The sequence below is a fragment of the Numenius arquata genome, chromosome 1 (genome assembly GCF_964106895.1).
Source record: "Numenius arquata chromosome 1, bNumArq3.hap1.1, whole genome shotgun sequence".
Taxonomy (NCBI): domain Eukaryota; kingdom Metazoa; phylum Chordata; class Aves; order Charadriiformes; family Scolopacidae; genus Numenius; species Numenius arquata.
Window position 1 is genome coordinate 36,848,076 of NC_133576.1, and position 21,293 is coordinate 36,869,368.

The window sequence follows — 21,293 nt, forward strand, 5'->3', positions numbered from 1 at the left end:
TCATTAAAGTCATTGACTCAGTTGTGCTCTGCTTACCTCCACCATTACAAGAGCAGAAGGCAACGGTACCATTCACGCGGAGGAGGTGTGGTGCAACGTGAAAGGGGACTGGGAGGAATGTGAGGTTCATCTGATGTTTCAGTCCCACTGAGGTGACACAGAATGAGCTGGTAAAATTTCTCCTCTGTTAAACGTTCCTTAATCCGCTGCAGCTACGTTGGTACCAGCATCAAAGGCTTTCAGCATGAAACACCGCAAGAACTAAGCCACAAGGGACCAACAGTGGACTCCTGAATTGGCTCACAGGATGCAGACAGATCTGCTCTGACAGCCTCTTTAGCAATGTCAAGAAAATTTGGTGTTTAGGCTGAAATCTTCCTCCTCCCTAAGCTCAGGCTGCTGTGAGGAAAAAACACATACCCATGGTGTAAGGTGGGGAACCCCGGATATTATATTTTCTTGCTTCCTGTGAGTCTGCAGCTTTTGCACAAACATGCACAAATAAGAGTAATTAAAATGTTGGAAGTTTACACAGTTCTTATTCGGTTTCAGATTTCAGACTGCTCAGAATTAATATGATTCAAGTCTAGACTTCTGCCTAAGAGATGAAAACTGTCTCCCTTGATTAGAAACATACAGTAAAGCAAGTAAGCAAAGCTTGCAATGATTTTAATTGTAGATAGTTTGCAGTCCTGTTCTTCCTTTTTGGGTGCGAAAGGGAGATGCTGCACTTGTCTAACTGGAAAGAAGGCCAGGATTTCCTCCAACAAAATAGCCTTAAGACAATGAGCAGACTTACAACAGCTAAGCAGTGCATCCTGTATGTGTATCTATGAATATATCTATGTCCTGAAAAGCTGGCTCTGGCTTATACAGAACATATGGTTATTCACGTAGCTGGTTATTTTCCCTTCAGCACCAACTGACTGACATTTATATTTCTTGGAGGTACAAACACTGCAGAAGCACAGTGTTTATAAGTTATTTCTTCACCCTATCTAATGTGATAAGAACAAACTGGTTCATATTCCTTGTCTATCTATATTTATTTGAGCATTTTACCTTACCACTCCAGCTCCTCTCTCCAAGCCTTCATTCTAATTCTTAGTATTTTGGGGTGACCTTAAGCTCTGATGCAGAGGAAGAACCTCCTCTAAAATTCTCAACGCTACTGACTGCTCTTGTGCTCCACCATCTCTCTGGACTCTCAATAAATTCTTGAAGAATTCCACGTGCCAATGAGCTCCACAGTCTAAAGCAGCACTCAGTGCAAGAATTATTTAATACCCTTTTACTGCCTTCAAATATGCAATTTCTTCTGTGCCATTTTCTTTAAAAGCTGATTTTTTTTTTTGTATTAAGAGTCAGCAAGAATAGACCTTCCAAGAACTTCTCTGGGCTGCACAGACAATCCCATTCTAAGGTTCTGATCTTTCTTTTCACAGTAAATCATGCGAAGGAGAAAACAAGAATCACCTTCATGTGGTAAAGTATTTACAGTTATTTTCTTGAACAGTCTGAGTGCCCCATGAATTCTACCTTAGTGTCTTCTTTTTAAGGAATAAAGCACTTGAAGATCTCAAATTTTTATTAAGCATTTGATTTTTGATGCCACATTACAGTACTGACACAAGTATGTTATGACATGACATTTATATATGAGAGACAATTTCTAAATGCAAGAACAGTAAAGTACTTAAGGAATTGCAGTTTGAAAACAAACCATGATGTTCTGTCAAGGAAATGCAGGAGGAAATGGAGATGAAGGAAATAAAACCCACATGGTACCTGAAAAGAGGTTTAACTTTCTATCCTTGAATCAGCTGTGGTTAGTTTTCCAAACTAAAGTAAGAATACAAATTGCTCTCCTTTGTGCATCTTCTCAAAAGAGCCCCTACACCCGCGCCAATGGGAAGCGAAGAAAATGAGAATGTTTATCTGGCACAGAGGTGCCTCTTCAATCCCCCTTTTTTGTTTTTAGGAGTAAAAGGGGAGGGGGAAAAACCCAACAGTGGAACAGCAGTGCTTCACGTAGATTAATTAGCTGGGGGAAGGGGCTTTCCCAGGACTTGGTTCACTGCCCACAGCTGGAGTGGCTGAAGAGGCAACCGGCTCCCAGCTGCTTGCCACTGTTCACAGCCACACTTGCTGTGGACACTTGCCCCTTAGACATGCTGGCAAAAGCACCACGTGGAAACTCCCCTAAGTCAAGGCCCTGGGGAACTGCACAACTCTGCTGCTATGGCTGGCAAATTCACCAAAGCTATAAATATCAATTAGAACATATCCAATACATATGAGACACATCCATGAAGAATCAACTTGTCCTTATGAGAGAATTTCTGCCTCCCAAACCTCTTAGAGCCCTGTCACTGGAAGAGTTAGAAAGCACATGGGAAATAGTGATTCGGCTTGGAGTGAACCTGGATTTCCAAAAAGTCTTTGAGAAGGTCCCCAATCAAAGCTCTGGCAGAAGCTAAGATTGCAAGGATTAAGAAGGAAAGTCCTACACGACTTTTCATAACTGATTAAAAGATAGGAAATGAAATGTAAATACACAGCCATTTTTCACAATGAAGGAAGGTTACCAGCATGGTCCCACAAGGATCTGTGCTGTGCTGTTTGTAAAGTGATCTGGATAAGGGAGTGAACAGTGATATGACAAAGTTTATGGACAAAAATTAAAAGGAAAAAGAGGATAGTCAAAGTAAAACCAGCTGCAAAGAACCGCAGAAGGATATTTCAAATTCTGAGTGCACAATAAAAGGGAAATGGTATTCAATGTTGATACAACGTGAAGTGGTGCTCACAGGGTTAACACAGCCCTAACTATACATACACAACAATAGGCTCTACATAAGCTCTGTTCCACCCAGGACAGAGACCTTGCAGTCACTGTGGATAACTCTCTGTTGGCAGCTGGCTCAGTAGCAGTCAAAAAGAAAGCTAGGAGTAATTATGAAGGAACAGAGAAAAAAGAAACATCATTACACCACTGTATAAACGATGTGTGCTTATTTTAAATCTGGCTATCCATTCTGGTCACCCCACCTCAAACAAAGGCAGAAGAACTAGAAAAGATACAACGCAAGAAGGCACAGACTGTCACTGGTATGGAATGGTTTCTGTACAAGAAGGACTAGACAAATCAGGAGTCTTCAGACTGGAAGAGACAACCTAGGGGAAACACTACAGAGGTCTATATGACTGTGAATGACAAGGAGAAAGTCTACAGGAAACGGTTATTCATTATTCCTTCTAAGAAAGTACAGGACACCAACATGGCTATGACACAACTAACAAAAGAAAGTGTGTGTGTATATATATATATAATCTGGCATAATGCAAAATCAGACTGTGGAACTCATTGGCACAAATCAGGAGGATGTTCAAAACACAAATGAACAAATGCAAAGAAGAAAGGTTCACCTAGGGATACTAAACACAATGCTGAAAATACAATTTCCAGTCCTGGAAGTCTATCAATGCTGGATGCCAAAAGCTCAGCGCATGTGCCAGAGCAGAGCGCATGTGTAAAGCAGAGGTGAAGTCTGTAAGTATCCTGTATGCACCACTGCTAGAGGCAGGATAACGGGCTTGGGTACTTCTGCTCTTGGGCTCTGACCTCTTTCAGTGAAAGCAAGTGAAAGCAAGTGAAAGAAAGCTTAGACTGTGAGTATTTGTTGGCTTCAGTTAAACAGAGCCAAATAGCCAAGCAGGAGTTACAGCAGCATTTCAGGGGGTAAAACAGGTCAGAAGCCTTCACATCAAAGAGCAACAGAGGGTGCTAAGTTCATCAGTAGTCTCAGCTGCTGGAAAAATGCAGGCTCAGGGGTCCCTAAAGCCATATTTCTTCGAGGGCCCCCTCCTCTCCTCCCATTCCCATCAAATAGTAATGCTGGAGCCGTACTTCCAGCATACAGCAGGTTAAACAATCTTTTGCCATAAGGTCACACAGTATTTTTTTGCTTTGGGCCGTGCGACCAAGGTGGTCTCGTGGTCTACTTGGCCTTACTCACCAATCCACAAAAATGCCATGGGATCCGAACACAAAGTAGGACCTGATATTAGGAAGTTAATGCTGTTAGACTTACTAAAACTTGTCTCTGGCAGCTAGTATGGGAAAAAGGTCAGAAACAGAAAAAATCTTCTGTTGCACTAACAAACCTGATAGCTATTTTTTCCTTCCTCCTACCCCCCTTAGGAGTGAGGAAAAGTGACGAAAAAGACTTTAAAAAGTACGACTAGGGTAAACTCGTGTAAATAATTGATTATATAGTAAGAGAAGCATGACTCTGCACTGGAATCAATAAAACACATGGTATGAGACAAAACTATGTATGGGTTACATATGCCTTTCCACCATGTTACATTATAGAGTTTAGATTTTCTATTTAACTGACTTCTCTTTATTTTCAGTTCATTCACTTTCCTGTCCTGGTGACTACATACTTAGACCTACATGCTAAAATCAAAGATTTATTTTTCAAAGGTAGTAACTGAAGAAGTAAAAACTGAAGAAGTTAAAACTAACTGAGGAGGAAAAAAGGGTTTTTCCAAAACTTTTATCAGAGGTGTGTGTATCAGGTAAGACACAAGCATCTATGAGCTGCCTAATACCACTCTACTCTTGCACTGAAGACAAGCATACAAACTAAATATATGACAAGACCTCTAATTCTGACTCAAAATGATGTTTTTTCACTACCAAGTCTAAAATATGCAACCCAAAACCATAAGCCAATGTAAAAGAAGAAAACTGAGAGCAACAGCCTCACTGCAAATTCACAAATAATGATAATTATTAGTGCTTTTTCTTTTGAATTACATACTACCTTTAGGGAGTTGCATTCCTAATTACCTCAATTTAAAAATGCTGCAATTCAGCTGGTAAATATATTAATTTGCAACTCCTTAGAAAAACTGACAAAACTATTCAGCCATAAAACACATGGGCTTAAAAGCATCTAGCAAAATCCAATAAAATGAGCTATGATGCGCTTTTAATTACTTTGCTGTTAATTAGTAATGTTAACTGCTTTTATACATACATGTGTACACTTGCACGTGCACACACACACATATCTAAACATCAAAAAGAGCAGCGTATGCAAACCTTATTGTTCCTTGCCCTTAAAGGGGGAAAAAAAAAAAACCAAAACCATAAGGAGTTAAAAGCTACTTATACGAAATAAACCCCAAGTGGCTGTTTTGGGGAAAACTTTATTCTCACACAGATAAGCTTTTGTGTTTGTGTAAATATATTTTTAGGCTTTAAGGAGGCTAAGAAAAAGAGGATACAATGAATTCCACCAAGGATGCAATTAGGTGTACATTACCTACTACACTGCTCGCAACTGCTTCATCTACCAGTTAAATAATAGCCTAGGAAGGTTTTTGTGGTCTTGTTTAGCAAGTATTTGAGCAGTATCAGCTGTGTCTGTGGTCTTCCAGTTACTTTTAGAGTTAAAAATTAAGAGAGACACAGTTGAAAGTCTCAGACCTGGGTGGTCTTGACATACAGAAAACGAAAAGTAGCATGTTTAAGCAAGAAATGTAATGAGTGCATTCAGGAAAACATGTAACTTCATGTCCATGAACTGTATTTGAGAAATGGCAAGAACAAGATAAGATTTGTTGAATCAAGGTCTGTTACAAGTGTAGTAAACAGCTTTATCTGGTTAAAGCTTCATCTAAAATAAAAAGGGAGGATGGAAAGGAATGCAGTGTTTGAACAATTACCAGGGTAGACAGCTGCATGTTCTTACTAGAAGTTCAACTATTACTTCCATATGACTCTATGACTTTGTGCAATTAATTTCATTTTAAAATGAAAGAATAATGAAGATTATATACTCACTTATAAAGATTTAAATGAAGATTATATACTCCCTTTTGTAAGGACAAAACAAATCTCTTTGAGGAGTGACTACTTTCAAGACTGCATGGAACTAAAGCTTTCTGGTCTCTCCTTGGAAGTTAGTAAAACGGTCATCCACGGATGACTATGGGGCTCCCAAATGGAGAATACAGAAAATAAGAGCAAAGAGGAATGTTATCTATTTTGAAAAAGAATCTTATTGGAACTTAGTATGAAATAATTATTTTTCAGAATTCTAGAGCTTATCTAATGTGTGTAAAAATGAATAATCAGAACAAGTAAAATTTGATAATCTTTCTGGCATGTAAATGCAGATGCTGTGCATATGCACATATAATTGCATTCACAGTTAATAACTATATGATTTATAAATCAAAACAAAATAATCCAATGGAAAAAAAATCCGCTAATGATTTTTATTTGGTTGCTGCAGACAGCTGGTTTAAGACAGACAGTTGGTTTAAGACAACTGTATTGAACTAACATCACTAAAGACAGGGGAAAAAAAAAAACCCTGGCAGTTTCTGGCAAGAAAATCATAAATAATTCACTAAGCTGCTCTATGCCCTCACCTCATACAGATTGCAGCACATGTGCTAATGATTCTGCAGAACAGCCATTAGGCTTCCAGAGCCTCTGCAACCATGTATAAAACAATAATCCCTCAGCTTTCTATATAATGTAATAAAGACAGACATGTCATGATTTATCAGTGGAAGTGCCAGAGACACAGAAGCAGCTTTATGTGCAATGTCTCCTCCAAATTATTGACTGTTTGCAAAAAAACAATCAACTGACAAAGAGTTGGGAGAATGCAAAAAAAAACCCCAAACCATGCTACATGGAATAAAGTAACACAGTTAATATCATAAAATCCTTGCATTGAGAATTACAGGCATCCTGTGATATAGTTACAACTGTATAATTACAATTGCAAGTGTGCAACAGATGAGAATATAACCTGCCCTGAACAAAACACTGGTTATTTTCTTTATTAGTTTGAACTTCAGAAATTCTGCTGATACTAATCAACATCCATTCTGATGGTGGGTTTTTTAATCTTCACTCAATTTCCACAGATCAGATCTGCTGAATTAACATGAGTGAAAAGGAGCTTGCTTGTGAGTATCTAAACATGTTTTTATATGTATCTTTTTGTGTGTATGTGTCTCTCTCTCTCTATATATATATATATATACACACACACACACAAAGAAAAAAAGTTACCGACAAACATATACCCAAAATTCAGCTGCAAGAAATTAAATGTTCATAATGAAAAAGTGACCTCTGGTGCACAGGCAAGGAGAAACACTGTAGAAAAAGCTGTTACAGTGAGGCTATCAAGTAAAGAGGTATTCTTTCTATTTGAAGCTCTTCCTATGGAAGTTTGCAGGCTGGATTGAAGCCTTCTAACATCTCCTTGTATGAAGCAATTTATAAATAGCAAGAATCATGTCATAATCTCTTATCACTTTGTGCTGTATTAAAAAAAAAAGCCCACTGATGACTGCTTAGTACATCTAGATATTTTCCTTCCCTTTGACCTTTTATTATCTCTACTTTGTTTTCAGGAAAGAGATTACAAGAAAGGGATTTAGGCGTAATTCTTATTTTTGTTCCCATTTCTGAATTAAAAAGGAGAAGGACAGTGCGTCGAAGCACTCAGCTCCTTTTCAAATACCAGCGTCAATCACCCAGATGTTGTACCTATAGTAGGAAATGGGGGTCACCTCGACATTAGCCTTCTCCTGGGACTGATATAAATCAGATTCAAATTCAAGCTTCAACCACTGACAGCCAAGGTAGAATGCAACAGAGGTAGGCATTTAGACAACTGGCTTAAATTTCATTAAATGCTTTAAACTTGGTCCTTACTCAAAAGCTTTTCTGCTCTATGTATTGGACAACTCTTCACATTTCCTGACTTTACTCATAGACTTGAATGTATTGATTTATTTTTTGAAATAGCGAGAAAGATGTGGTGAAGTAACAAGTTTTCAGTTATCACAAATACTAGTAAGTACTTGGTCTTCTTTTCCATACTGTGACCAAATTCTCTCTCTTGTGGGAAGGGACAAAAATAATCTGTATGATTTTGATCCACTTTTAAGAAAAACAGTGGTCATCATAAGAATGTTGTGTGGGTGAAAAGCAGCAAAGAGAAAAAAGGGCACATGTTTGTATGTTTGTCTTAGTCCTTTCAGAACCGATTTTCTTCAAGGATTTTGAAAACCTACAAAAAACATTCACTTGTTCTTATTCCCAGGTTTGGACTGTTGCATGTTGACATGACACCTGTATTTTCACTTTGAAGAAGCAGGCCACCACTTTGTTCACTTGAGCAAAACAAGTAGAAGCATAAACTGGAAAGTCAGGACTACAAAAAGGGCAAACTTCTCAGGAAATCAACAAGAATCTGGGCAATTAAAATGAAACAGGATGTTACAAGCAGCTGCACATATGAATCTGCCTCCAGGACCCTTGTTAATACTTTTTCATTCTAGAATAATATCCTCATTTTTCAGATTTTTTTTTCCGTAAAGAATAGCCCCAAACTGTAAAAACTGACTATCCCAAAAGGATAGTGATTGCAAAAAAAGTCTCTCTTTTCCTTTTCCAAGCTCTAACAGAGTATTAGCAAGTAGTATTATTTAGTATTAGCAAGTAAAAGCAATTTTAAAGCATACATTTTTAAACTGTCAGAATCCTTTTTGTGTTTCACAGTTTAAGCAAGCATCCATTTGCTTTCCTCTATTCTAGGTGTATGAAGCTACTCAGACTGGTATCAGTTCTTTGTTAAACTGAAATTTTATCACAGATAAATTGTTTTAAAGGATGATGAAAAATCAGGTGGACATTTATTCCCAGAATTTGTATCAGTAAGGACAAACTGGCAGAAGCCTGGACCTGGTAATTAAAAACATAAGGAACTTAAGGTCTACCAGGAATGGGGAATAAAGTATGTTTTGCTTACTGTCACGATACACTTAGCACTACTGTAAAGGGGTAAAATCCCTGTTTCACATGCACATATAAGACACTTTATGCTGTGAAATTCAGAATGCAGGCACAGCAGCCAGAGATTTCAATCTCTCCAGGGAAGCAAGCAGCCCTCTGCACAGAGGAATGTGGTGTGCATCCTTGTCGGGCTGGAGGGGTTCACCCTCTGTGCTAAAAGCAGAGCATGGGCCTCTGCAGCACTTAAACGCTGTGCTAAAAGCGCCAAAGGTGCTACAGGCCCCCAGACAGTGCTACTTTTGCACTTGAGCAGAAAACTGAAGAAATATCCCATGTGATTTTCACAGTGCAAAATTTACTGTATCTGCTGGAAATTTCAAGCCGTAACAGTCACACACTGAAATATTTTTTACCTCTCCTTAGTAGTCTATTGCACACATTCACAAAGATCAGTTGTGACCTGTGCTAACCGTACTTTCAGTACTATTTGTATCACCCCAACCAACAAAGCATTCTGACGCAGTGACTAAACATACCATTTCACTCTGAAACTAGAGTGTGGCAGCATGAGAAAATCCTTTCTCTAGAGAAGAGACACCAAAGATTTCTGTCACATGTGTGGGGGAATAGAAGGGAGGAAGGAATCATCTTTAGTAATATATATGGGCTTCTTAACAGGAGATTTTTCAAGACAACTGAAATTAAGAGAGCTAGCAATCACAAACTTTAGTATTACAAGAAAATTGCTAGATTGAACTAACATTACAAAGTTCAGATTAAACACATTCATGCTTCATTTGTGATGGTCTTTCTACTACTCTCGGGGAAGAAGCCTAATCCAGAAGGCAGAAATAACCTAGTATTGGGGGGGATGTTTCCTGATCCCATGATTTTTGGCACTGTTGTACAGCTAGCTCTGCACCGGTTTCTAAGCTCTCTTCATGGAATGGATTAAGACTCTCAACACAAGTGAAGATGTCAAACTCCTAAAACAGTGCTGGGAGCACATCACCTGGCCAGCCTTGACATGTATCCCAATTTCTGTAACATATGAGCTTATTTTACTTCCCACTGTAGCAATTTCTGTAGCCAGTAAACACTGGTGAGTTATCAGAAAGATCTGAACACACTAGGAGGGTGTTGCCCATAATGCTATCTAATGGACTTTTGGAGGAAAAGAGTTTGAAGGGAGAAAGAAGACAGATTGACCAGTTTGATCTCTCTCATCTGAAGAAAAACCACAATGATGATGTGACACTGAAATAATTCCAACCCTAAAATATACTGATCTAATCTCACTATGTGCTGGAGAGTAACCTCTTCTGAAATAAAAGGCTGTTTGCTCTCAATGGAAATCAGCCATTTCTAGGTAATCCTAAACAAAAACAAGGGGAAAAACAACCTAAAAAGCAAGTGAAGTTAGTATGAAAACCAATCTTTTACTTTTGAAAATTGACTTTGTCCCATTTAACTTTTCCAAACTTTTGCAGCCTAACTCAAGCCATTCATCTGCTATTACTCTGAAATCAATAGGAAGACACAGGTCCCTACAGAGGGCAAATAGTCACCCCTCTCTATCCTAGAATGGAATGAACAGACCTATAGAGCTTCCCTAAGTGGATCCAGGGGGAGAATACGTACCAATTTTTAGATATCTGGAGTTAGCCAAGACAAATATCACAGCAAAAAAAAAAATAATAAATTGATGTCCCCCGCAATTCTAAATTTGTATGCATGAATTCTTTATTAGCCCCAATTTATAAGAAACTGTATATACATAGAGGATTTAACACTTCTACCATACCTTCCCAAATTAAAAGTACTCTTTGCACTACGGGGTACAGTATCTACTGCCTCCTGTACCTGCCCCAGCATTATTGCTAGAAGGGATGACAACTTGATGTGAATATCAGTTCTGGGTCCCTGTGTCCCACCCCCTCTGCGAGGACCCATTCCCAACACCCTCGACACAGACAGCACTCACACAGGCTGAGGGGGGTTGGTGCGGGAAGGCTTCCCTGGTTCATACCATAGCATTACATTCTAAGAGAGGGTTATACCAAAGAAAAGGTGATCATTTCAGCTCAAGCAGACCACACGCATGCGGGGAAAAACACGGGTTAGGTAAAAGCCATGCAAGTTATATACCTGGTCGTGTGGTGAGTCCTCTGTCTGCAGCTGGGCGGGCGTCAACTGGCTCAACTGGGCATGTGCAGAAAAGAAACAAAAAAGCAAACAAAAAATAAACAAAATCCCCCAAACAATACAGTCAACTGGTCTTCTGCTGAGACACTGCAGGAGAAACATACTGCGTAAACAAAGTTACCAAAGCAACAGCTAGGAAAGATCTGCCTTCAGTTAATCCTGGAAATAAAAGGAAGGGATGGGCACAACTTCAAAAGGAAAAGCTTCACAGCTGATGTGTCAATTTTACATCATATTCTGGTTACTGCTTAAAGTGAGAAACGATCAAGATCAAAGAATTTCTGTCCATAAAGCAAAACTATACTCATTACGTGTAAACTTTTTCCAGCTGTCCGATCAGAATTGGCAGCAAGAAGGGACACGACGAGTGAGTTCTTGCAGCCAGTCTTGATCAATGCTGACTTGTAAACCCACTGAATCCTGACTCCTTTTTCCTTTCAATAAGGATTCTTTACAGCACTAGCTCTAAGGTTTGAAAAAAGTAAGGCACATTTTGAAAATACAATCAATACTTTGTTCTGACATGTTCCAATTTATAGACAGTAAATTTGCTTTCTGATTTTTGAAGGGGAAGCAAAGGGGAAACACCACTTTCTACCCAATTATGTGTCATACACAGTTTTAAAACTGTTTTATTACCATACTAAGGCTTTACCAGCTGAAACCTAAGGTTGATGGAGCTCACTGGCATTAATAAAAAACCAGATGTGCAAAACTTTTATAGCTGTTTGAGTCATTACCTAATGCCTCAGGTAAGTCCAAACTGAACATACTGGATAAGTTCATTAAAACATTCAGATTTTTTTCCCCCTCTTTTTTTTTTTCCCGTTGTTGTGCCTCTCTTTTGCTCCAATACTGTTGCCTTCCTTATCTACCCAAGTGCCAGTGTCAGAAAGAAATTAAATTCAGAAATAAAATTTTACATCGTAGCTTGGAATTCAGAATTTTATAACTGAGGTATTCTCATTCATTTGAATTTCAGGATTCAAGTATGAACCTTCCAGTCAGCAGTAAGGGAGCCACAGTAACACAGGACACCTGACAAAAGCACAGTTTTCAATCATGAACTCCTCATAGTATTCTGGCATCCGAAAATCACGCTAACCTGATGATACTGCTAACTTAGGCAAGGGGACTGTCCATCTTCTTAGGAAGCCTGTGTCACTTGCTTAGTGTTCCTATGGGTTTGACAAACAACCTACGACGCTTGTAAGTGAGAGCCTCTGTGGCACCCATGTTCTTTGTACACAGGGGATGACTGCAATAGCTCCCGCCTCCAGGAAAAAAAGCAGCAAGCCAGCTTTATAGTAGCTGCAGACTAAAAGCGCATCTGCACATCTGACTTGCTTGTGTTTCCAGATGGGCAAATTTTTCACAGAGCTTGCTGGTCTGGTGCTGCAGAGACAAGCCATCAAACCACTTTCCTTCTCAGCAGTTCAGAGTGGCACTAGCAGACCATGTAATTGCTTTCCTTACATAGCAGTATGCAAAAACCAATTTCCATCCTTAAGTAAAAACTATGATTTTGAATATTTTCCTATTTAAGTCCTCTGCCAGGTTTTCCAATATTGTCTGCACCAACCTTTAGGTAGGTTAGCAGTAGTTTTCAGTGGAATGGACTGAAGGGATGAAACAACCAAGGACTGGCATCCCCCAAACTGTCTGTACAGCCCTCTCCTGTTACCCCGGACCCCACCTCCTCCCTAGAAGGCTGGAGGGTTTTATTTCCCTCTCAGTCGGCACTCTGTAACCCTACATGCCCATAGCTATGGAGAACTGAGAGAGCAGGTTGTGGGTAGCAATAAAAATGGGAGTAGGTGAAGGCAGAAAAGGATGAAGGAAGCATTTATTATACAGTAGCGTGGACCTGACCTCAGGGCAATGCAGTATTTGTGGAGCTAGGTGGAAGTATTAACAATAAATAATTATTATTCTCATCTATAGTTTTGGAAGCACTTTACAGGGGAAAAGGCAAACATCACTGGCACATTTTGTAACTAAGACAAAAGTGAAACGACCCGCTCAAGGTCACAAACCAGTTGCAGGGCAAAAACTGGAGGCAAAAGCTCAGAGCCAAGGGTCTTCCAATGCAGATTGTGATTCCGGGCACCAAAGGGCAGCGTGCCCCGGGCAACAGGATACAAAGAAAGGCTGGTTTCCGGAGAGCCCTGAGCTGCCACCTTTTGAATTGCAGTTGCATTTCAAAACCTGCTTGCTCTTGCCCTGGTATTGACGTATGCACAAACAACCGTTAACTCTGCAAAATCTTGTCTGTGGGCTTCCTCACTGCCTGCCCCTCTGGACCACACCACTGATACAGACAGAAGTTTAAACCTATTACAGCATTTATCAGTAATCAAAACTCTGAGATGTACTGTGTATTATTATCAAAACTGCATTCATGTTGATGCTCCAGAGTCATGTATCTCTTGAACACACTTCCATGTGCACAGAAGTACACAGAATTATGACTGAAAATTTATTTTCCAAATAGTCTCATGAAACTAAATTGGTAGATATCTGCTGGCTGCTGGTAGATATCTGCTGGCTATGCAGGCTTCATACAGGGTACACATCCCACCTCATATCTAATGCTAATACATCTCAGAAGAGCAAGAGAGTTGCTCCTCTTTTCAAACAGAAAAGAAAGGTGAATCAAAAAGCTCAAAACCCAGTACAAATCAGCAGGGGAGGAGAGCTATGTGATGCTCACCTACCAAAACCAGCATTGGTGGGAGGAACCGGACAAGTCATAAGGATAACAGTACATTTGCAAAAATCTCACTTTATATAAATACTTTGTCACTAAGGCTAATTGTAATTGTATGGTAAAAACAAAGGGTAAATTGCTAAACCCAGTTAGTCATTGGCAAAATGCCCAGGGATGGTGGCACTGTCAGAGCTTCACAGCTGTTGGGGTTTTGCCCCCACTTCTGAAGATGCATTTTTCATTGTTAAAGTACAATTTCCTGAGAGTTTGGTGGTGCCTTCTGCAGTGTCCTCAGAGGGTATTTTTCACTAACCTAATTTGTATCTCAATACAGCCATGCAAGTTGTGTAGTGTATTACGTGGTGCCTTGGATTTATTTCTGTGGACATTTACTGGGAAACAACCTCAGGGAAACAAGAAGAATATACTTTCAGAAACTACCGAGCTATGCTAGATTTTCAAGGTCTTTTTGTTTTTAGGCTATTTTTCACTCGTTCATGACAAAAAGCAATTTTAGTAGAATAAACTGTTTGCATTAAACTTATCCTTTTATCTAAACACGCAGCTTAGATTGGGAAAATTTCAAATGGAGTTATGAAACCTTGAGATTACATGGCAACATGCCAATCTAATACATTACTAATACCTCTGCGTGAAACCTGGGATTAGATCAAGGCCATGGAAGAAAATAGGCATGGGAACTAATGACAAATTTAAGGTAATTTTTGGTAGTATTTTAACTTCATCACTTGTACACAGAATAGTGGATACTTTGAAACAAAGACATAACAGCTGCATTTCCTTCTACTTTTTCCACAATCACATTTTGTGTTTAAATATTCCCCCCCAAATGGTTCATTAAAAACAAGTCCTGTTGCTGTGACTGTGCTGGGGGGGGTGGGAACCCTGGTCCTAACCCAGCCAGCTCCAGGATCTCTTCAGTTGCCTCTCAGACATCAATGGTCCCATTAGAAATTTGTTTTGACAGTAATGCAAATTTGCAATGAGGTAAATAATTTACTTGGTTTGCCTGCTCAGGACTGAAGAAAACTACTGCTTGTACAGTGCAACAGCTCTTTGCAGTGAGGAAGCTGAGACTCATTCTATCTAGAAATCCACCTGCATACGCTGAGCTGACAGCACTCTGGATTTCTGTTCATCAGAATTTTAAAAAAGTTGACTTCAGCTTTCAAGCTAGACCAAAACAGTATCAACAACTGAACTTGTAACTTGCTTGCCCTCAGAAACTTCTCTGGTAGTCTGTTAAACCTGCTGGACCAACCAACCGCTCAGCAGATTTCCCAGATACCAGGCTGTTCACATGGAACATGCTGTGATTTTCATGATGGTGCTGACTACTCTCAGCCCTCACCCAACCAAATGGGAGCTGTGATGCTCAGTTCTCTGACCTTTGCTGGCATGCTCAGCATCTCCCAGCAGCAAGAGATGCTGACAGTCACTAAAACTGCAATGGTTAGTCACTCTACAGTATTTGAGGTTTCTCTAGCATGTGATTTTTGAACTTACACCTGTTTTGATCAATGGTTTGATCAATGTTAAGAAACAGCATTGACTTGTTCAGTGCTGCGTAAGATACAAAAACTCCCTGCCTGAGGGGAACTTATTGTGCGAAAAACAGACTCTTCAAAAAGACCTTCAGTGGAGAGGGAGAGGGAAAAAAAGAGGAGAAAATTGTGCCAATTGTTATTTACTTCTTGTTTCTTAACTCAAAGCATATTATAACAAGACAGACGCGGTTTTGGACGTAATTTAGACAAAGCCTGGGATTAGACTATGGTTACAGAAGAAAACAGTTATGGGAAGTGAGGACAAATGGCACAGTTAGTCTTGAGTTTCTGGAACAAAGAGGTGGGAGACAAACACAAAGGAAAAACACAAAGGCTGTGAAATTCCCCTTTGATACTGTGGGCAAAGGTATAGAGAGGGTATCTAAAGAGAGAAAGGTATTGTAGGCATGATCACATTAACAACATTTGTCATTTGCGTAGATGACAGAGGAGTATATAATGGGAAACAAGAAAGACTTGAAGAGGTTAAGTAATTACATAGTTTCAATTTCTAACTGTCCAGACTTAAATGCTAGTAATGGTTAGGCTAACAGAATTGTTTGCTGCAGTAACTTCATGACAAATACAATTCTGATATAAAAAAACCCTAAAGCCCAACAACTTAAAGAAAGATGTTCCCACAGTAAATACTAAGAAGTGCTGCAACAAACCATGTAAGCGCATTAGAATACAGAGGATTCATAATTAAACAGTATGTTATTCAAGGCAGGAGAGTTTCTGTTTCTTATTTGCTGTCATGCATTTTAAAAGGAGAACCATGCTCAGTATACTTGCCTATGGGAATTCAGTGTCACGTTGAAGTATGTACCTCTCATTATTAAATTCTGGGCTTAGCCAGGTTTCCAAAGGAAAAAGAGGCTTGTGTGATTAAACTGTGGTTATGTCTGGGTGCGCCTGTCTACCTAATAACTTCTGAACCTGGTGACTGAAATCAGTACATTTTGAAAGCTGGGAGAACAGACTTCAAAAGTAATTAATTCTCCCCCCGCCTCCCAAGACTCATGAAAGCAGGCAGTGGGTATAGAAATTGATGCCCTATATGCCTCAGCTATATGAAAAACTGCAGTGAGAGCTGTATTGGAAAATTCCTGCAGGACAGACAACACCAGCCAGACTGTGGCCTGCTCCTGGCAGCCAGCCTTGACACGAGCACTATAGCAAGCTGCAGCTGATTCCCCAGGAAATTGGAGTTCAGCTTGCCAGCCTGGTCAGCTGCTTGTACTACTCACCAGTACCTGACGCAACCCAGCCAACTGCCCTCAGCTGCTTAGCACGTCACTTGGCTGCAAGTGCCCTCCAGACATGCCTGGAGTCCTTGTCACCACCTCCTGTCTCTGGTTCTTGCTGCTGGCCAGTCCGTTGAGTTTGCTCCAGCTCTCTCTGCTCTTCTTCTTGGTCCCTACCTGTAGTGCTGACTCCTTGGCGGTTTGGTTTTAGCCTTACTCCTGACCAGCCTCTGTTCTTCCCCTCAAATCTGGTATACTTATGCCTCACTGATTTGTTGACCTTCGCTCAGAATCTAGCCATGTCATTTATTTTGCCTGCTCTTAGGCTTCTCTGAGTCCTGGGGATGACCCACTTTGACCAGAAAACTGGTTTCTGACTCCACTGATTTCACCTGGCATCAACACCAGACCTGGCAAATCCACATTCATATCCCATGTTTCATCTCCCAAGCACCCAGTTGCCCACAGTCCCTCACACATTGTGCTGGAGTGAGACTGTGTACAGTTGATCTCAAAACTCATTCTGACAGCGGGTATAGCCTAAGCCAGTGGTTTCAAAAGACTTCTGGTGGACATTAAGGTCTGTGCAGTTCAGCTACAAATCACAAACTTGCCTGAAAGACAGACTTCTGTACGTCCAGCCTCTGTGAATCTACTGCTGCTTTGCAGTAACAAACTTTCCCTAGTGTGATTAACTTAGCACTAACGACAGTGGAGCTGAACTGGTAAAGGGAAACAAACACAATAGGAGGAACTTGAATGACATGATCGAAGTCCCTCGGGTCTCTGATTAATTGGCTCTGGCACCTAAGTAAACTACCAATTCCAGATTATACATAAATTATTAAAGTATTATGCAGTCACTCCAATAAATTAGTCTATGAGCAACATAAAACACCCCTCAGGAAACAAGCCAGTTTTCACTAGCCAGTTGCATTGCTGAGTATGCAGGAAGATCTCTGCAGTACATTCCAGACAACCAGTGAGTGAGGGGGGGGAATAAAACCAACTCTCATGCAGCTAGGACCGTGCTGGATCTGTAATTGTTTTCATGCCAGCAAATAAAAAGCTCTTCCTTAACTAAACCACTCATTTCATCATGGCACAAATCTAACAAATTATCTATCTCCCTTAGCTCATCGTCACATATTTTATAATGCTGTTACTCGTAATTTGCTGGCATTCATTTTGATGTGTTTTTAAAGGAAAAGTAAGCCCAACACTGAAATTTATTGTGTGTCTGAATTCCCAATTTTAGTCAGGATTTTCTGTTCCAAAGAGACACAGCAGGCCAGTTTTAAACTGACATTTGAGAATCTCCATCCTGCTTACATCAGAAAGATGTCAATTTTCAGGAAACAACATGAAGAGAAACCACAAAGCTCAATTCAGAATATTCTGTGTTTTTTCCCCCCTATTGTACGTACCTTCATTTTCAGTATTGGCTGGAACGGAATCAACACCAAAGGGATGCCATGGCTGGAGGTCATCTAGGCTGAATTCTCCATCCACTGGGAGAAGTTCAACTGTGGTCTTAGTTTCCGTCAATGAAGGCATGAGAGCATCATTTCCATAGCTGATTCTGGGTTCGCTGATCATATTGGCCAAAACATCATCAGAATAGTTTTGCTCTTTCTGAAGTAATTCATCTGCAAGGAAATTTCAACAAAGAAACTATGTGAAAGAGCCGGGATTTCTGAGGACCTATTTCCAATGCTATTAAAGTAATAATTTACTGTTATGCAATTCTGCTTTCTTATGATAAAGAAAAACAAAGGCTTGGAATAATCAAAACTCTGTGATAAGCACTGCAGCTATGTAAGGCATTTTTCTGAAACATCAACCAGAATTGTTCAATACTGTTTCCTACCCACATTTCCAACACATAAAGAGATCAGGCCTGTGCTTTTTAGGGACTCTTGCCCACCACTTTTAAAGGAAGCACAAATCAATTCCCTTGAACTCAACATGTCCCCATAAGTCAACGTGCGAGAGGCCCACACAAAGGAATGTCTTTGTTATTTCCCCTTCCTCTTAGATGCTCATTATTAAAGCTCATCACAGCTTTTAGATCCTAAATCACCACAACAGTTAACTGTATTAAACTGGGCATTACTATAACGCACTGAATATGAAGAAACATTCGTTCTTTCAACGTATCCAACTTTGCCAAAATGCCAAAGTAGTTATTTGTTAAAAATATTAAGAAGTAATAGGCGTCTATAGGCAAATTATTTTACAAGCAACCAGGACCTAAAGCTGTTCAATATTACCTAGGTTGGGTTTTTTTGAACTTAAGCAAGGTGAGAACAATCTAAGTACTTTTCAGCTCCATCAGGTGTATAAGACAGACTGCCCAACTCAGTGTTAAAAATAAGCTTGGAGGTTGTGTGTGCTTCCTTATTCCAACTCCCTTCTCACACCAAAGTTCACCCACTCTTGATCTTCCCCTTCACTGCCATTTTTTCTTTTTTGTATGAGCAACACATTACCTGCAAGTACTTTGAGGGAACTTGGTGCACAAGAGCACATTCAAGTAAGCAAGCAATTGCAATGAAGAAGCTAAATAACTGCTACTAATGCACCAATGGAATTTGTATGCAGATATTACAGAGCCAAAAAGATCAGAATTGAAGACTGTAAAGGTTACATTACTAGAGTGCAAGTGCTGGCACACATGAGCACACACATGACAACTGATGATACAAAAGCTTTTGTTAAGACTGGCTTCTCTTTTCACTTCGTTAAGGACCTCCTGACTGTCACTGCTTCACACCCACATCCGAAACCCGTAGCAATTAAGGAATGGGAATCTCCACTCTACTGCTAGACCCTTTATGTCACTCCGTGGGGGCTCACTTTTTCCCAGTATCATCAGTGAGAAAAGGCATCTAAATTTCTATACACGCCAGAGCTTTAGACCCCTCAGAGTAAAATCTTTTGAATGTTATTTCCCTCCCAACCGTACACCACACCATAACCACCACAGAAGTGCACTGCACCCATGCAGCAGCTCTCAGCAAGGATCCCCACCAAGTCATGAGCATTAGAGCCAGCACTGCTTCAATGCCTTTATCAACGATGCTGTAGTAGGGCTCTGCTCTGTAACACCTCTCTTAAAGACCACCTTGAGATAGTTGAAGCAACTTTTTGCCACCCTATTACTACACCAAATTCTGAACGGCAAAACTTAAGCAAAAAGTTGTAACCCCAGCCCTAGGGCGAATGTGGGTCTTGAATCTTTTAAAATTATGTTTAAAAACAAATTTTCATATTTAAACAGCGATTGTTTTAGTAGACAGTAAGCCTAATGTGGATAAAAAACTTAATTCTGCAATTTAATTTGTTCATTAGAATGACTTACTAAGACAGTATAGAAAGCCTATGTAACACTGAATTGCTTTTCTGTTCATGTTCATTTTACTGAAAACAGTATTATAAGATACCTAATAAATCTTCAGCATGGAAGGCAAGTCCATTTTTGTCTGCCCGCTGCACTTACACTAATCTTTTATCAAATTAAAGCGCCTCCTTGTATCAGTGGAGAGACAAGTGAAGCACCTTAGTATTCTGAGCAGGCATTGTATCACTTGAGAGATGTTAATTTTCATTAGCTAGGGATGAAGAGACTACAAAAAAAAGGAGCTGGATGTTAGTGTCCTGAGCGAGAGGTCTGGTGTCCAAGTGCCTTGCAGGGAGCCATGGGTGATAGCAGCTGAGCATGTTATAATACCAAGCCATCACGGATCACAGCACCTTCACGCATGCAAGCCTTTTGGGCCCAGGAACCAGAAAGGTTTTGGGGTTCAGCTCCCCTCATTCCCACTGTCCTCCCCATCCCCAGAGGATCGCGTGGGGCAGCTACAGAGGGCTGCAGTCCATGCAGCAGTAGCAGCGAGCAGCGCTGGGGTGCTCTGCCCCAGTTGCCCCTTTTCTCCAGGTGGTGCCAATTCTCCACAACTCTTGCCCATTCCCTGTCATTGATACACTCTGTGTTACCTGCAGATAGCTCTTGCTCTTGGAAAAGGACAAATGGTGCACAGAGGGGCAGGAGCAGAGGGAGAAGGACGTGGCCTACGGTGGTGGCAGAGCGGCACTGGGGCTGGCACCGGGCTCAGGGGAAGGCGATGGCTGGGCCCAGCAGGGTGACAGCGAGGGGCATCCGACTGCCATCACGACACCACGATCATATCCAAATCCCTAGAGGGTGGGAGGGATGCGTACACAAAGTCTCTCTCTCTCTCTCTCGACGTGACCCAACTGCGAGCACGTCGTCGCTGGCGCTTGCAGGCTCCGCTGTCTCCCATTCAGCTGCGGCGCACGGCACGGACATTAACTGACCCGCACAATAGCTCAAGTGAGGCGGACAGATATTACAACCAGCAGATTATGATCGCATCCATTTTACAAGCAGGGAAACAATGGCCAAAATGAATCAAGCCCATCTGACATGATGAATCAGACACTGAACGATAGGGAGAAATTGGAAGTGCCTGGCTTAGAAACTGCACTGGAGTCCATCAGACTGAGGCAGCTGTGTCTGCATTGAGTAAATGATTTGCAAACAATTGTTTCAATCGCTGAACTGCCAGAAAGTTTGCCTTAGGACTTCCAGTTATTGACACTAGCCGGCAAAGTCCAAGATCAATTTTTCAGTATTGATGGCTAGTTGAATCATCAGTTACGCTAATGGAAAGCCATACAGCCTCGCTGTTACCCAT

General features: G+C 40.6%; 1 protein-coding gene across 1 annotated transcript in view; it reads right to left on the bottom strand.

Annotated features, from left to right (window-relative positions):
* Positions 1 to 21,293, bottom strand: part of APP (amyloid beta precursor protein) — a 227,096-nt gene that overhangs the window by 12,670 nt on the left and 193,133 nt on the right. The window contains exons 13-14 of the mRNA XM_074147738.1: positions 18,000 to 18,221; positions 10,991 to 11,044 (exon numbers count right to left, since the gene is read on the bottom strand). Of these exons, the coding sequence (XP_074003839.1) occupies positions 10,991 to 11,044; positions 18,000 to 18,221 (276 nt within the window). The remainder of the gene's footprint in view (positions 1 to 10,990; positions 11,045 to 17,999; positions 18,222 to 21,293) is intronic.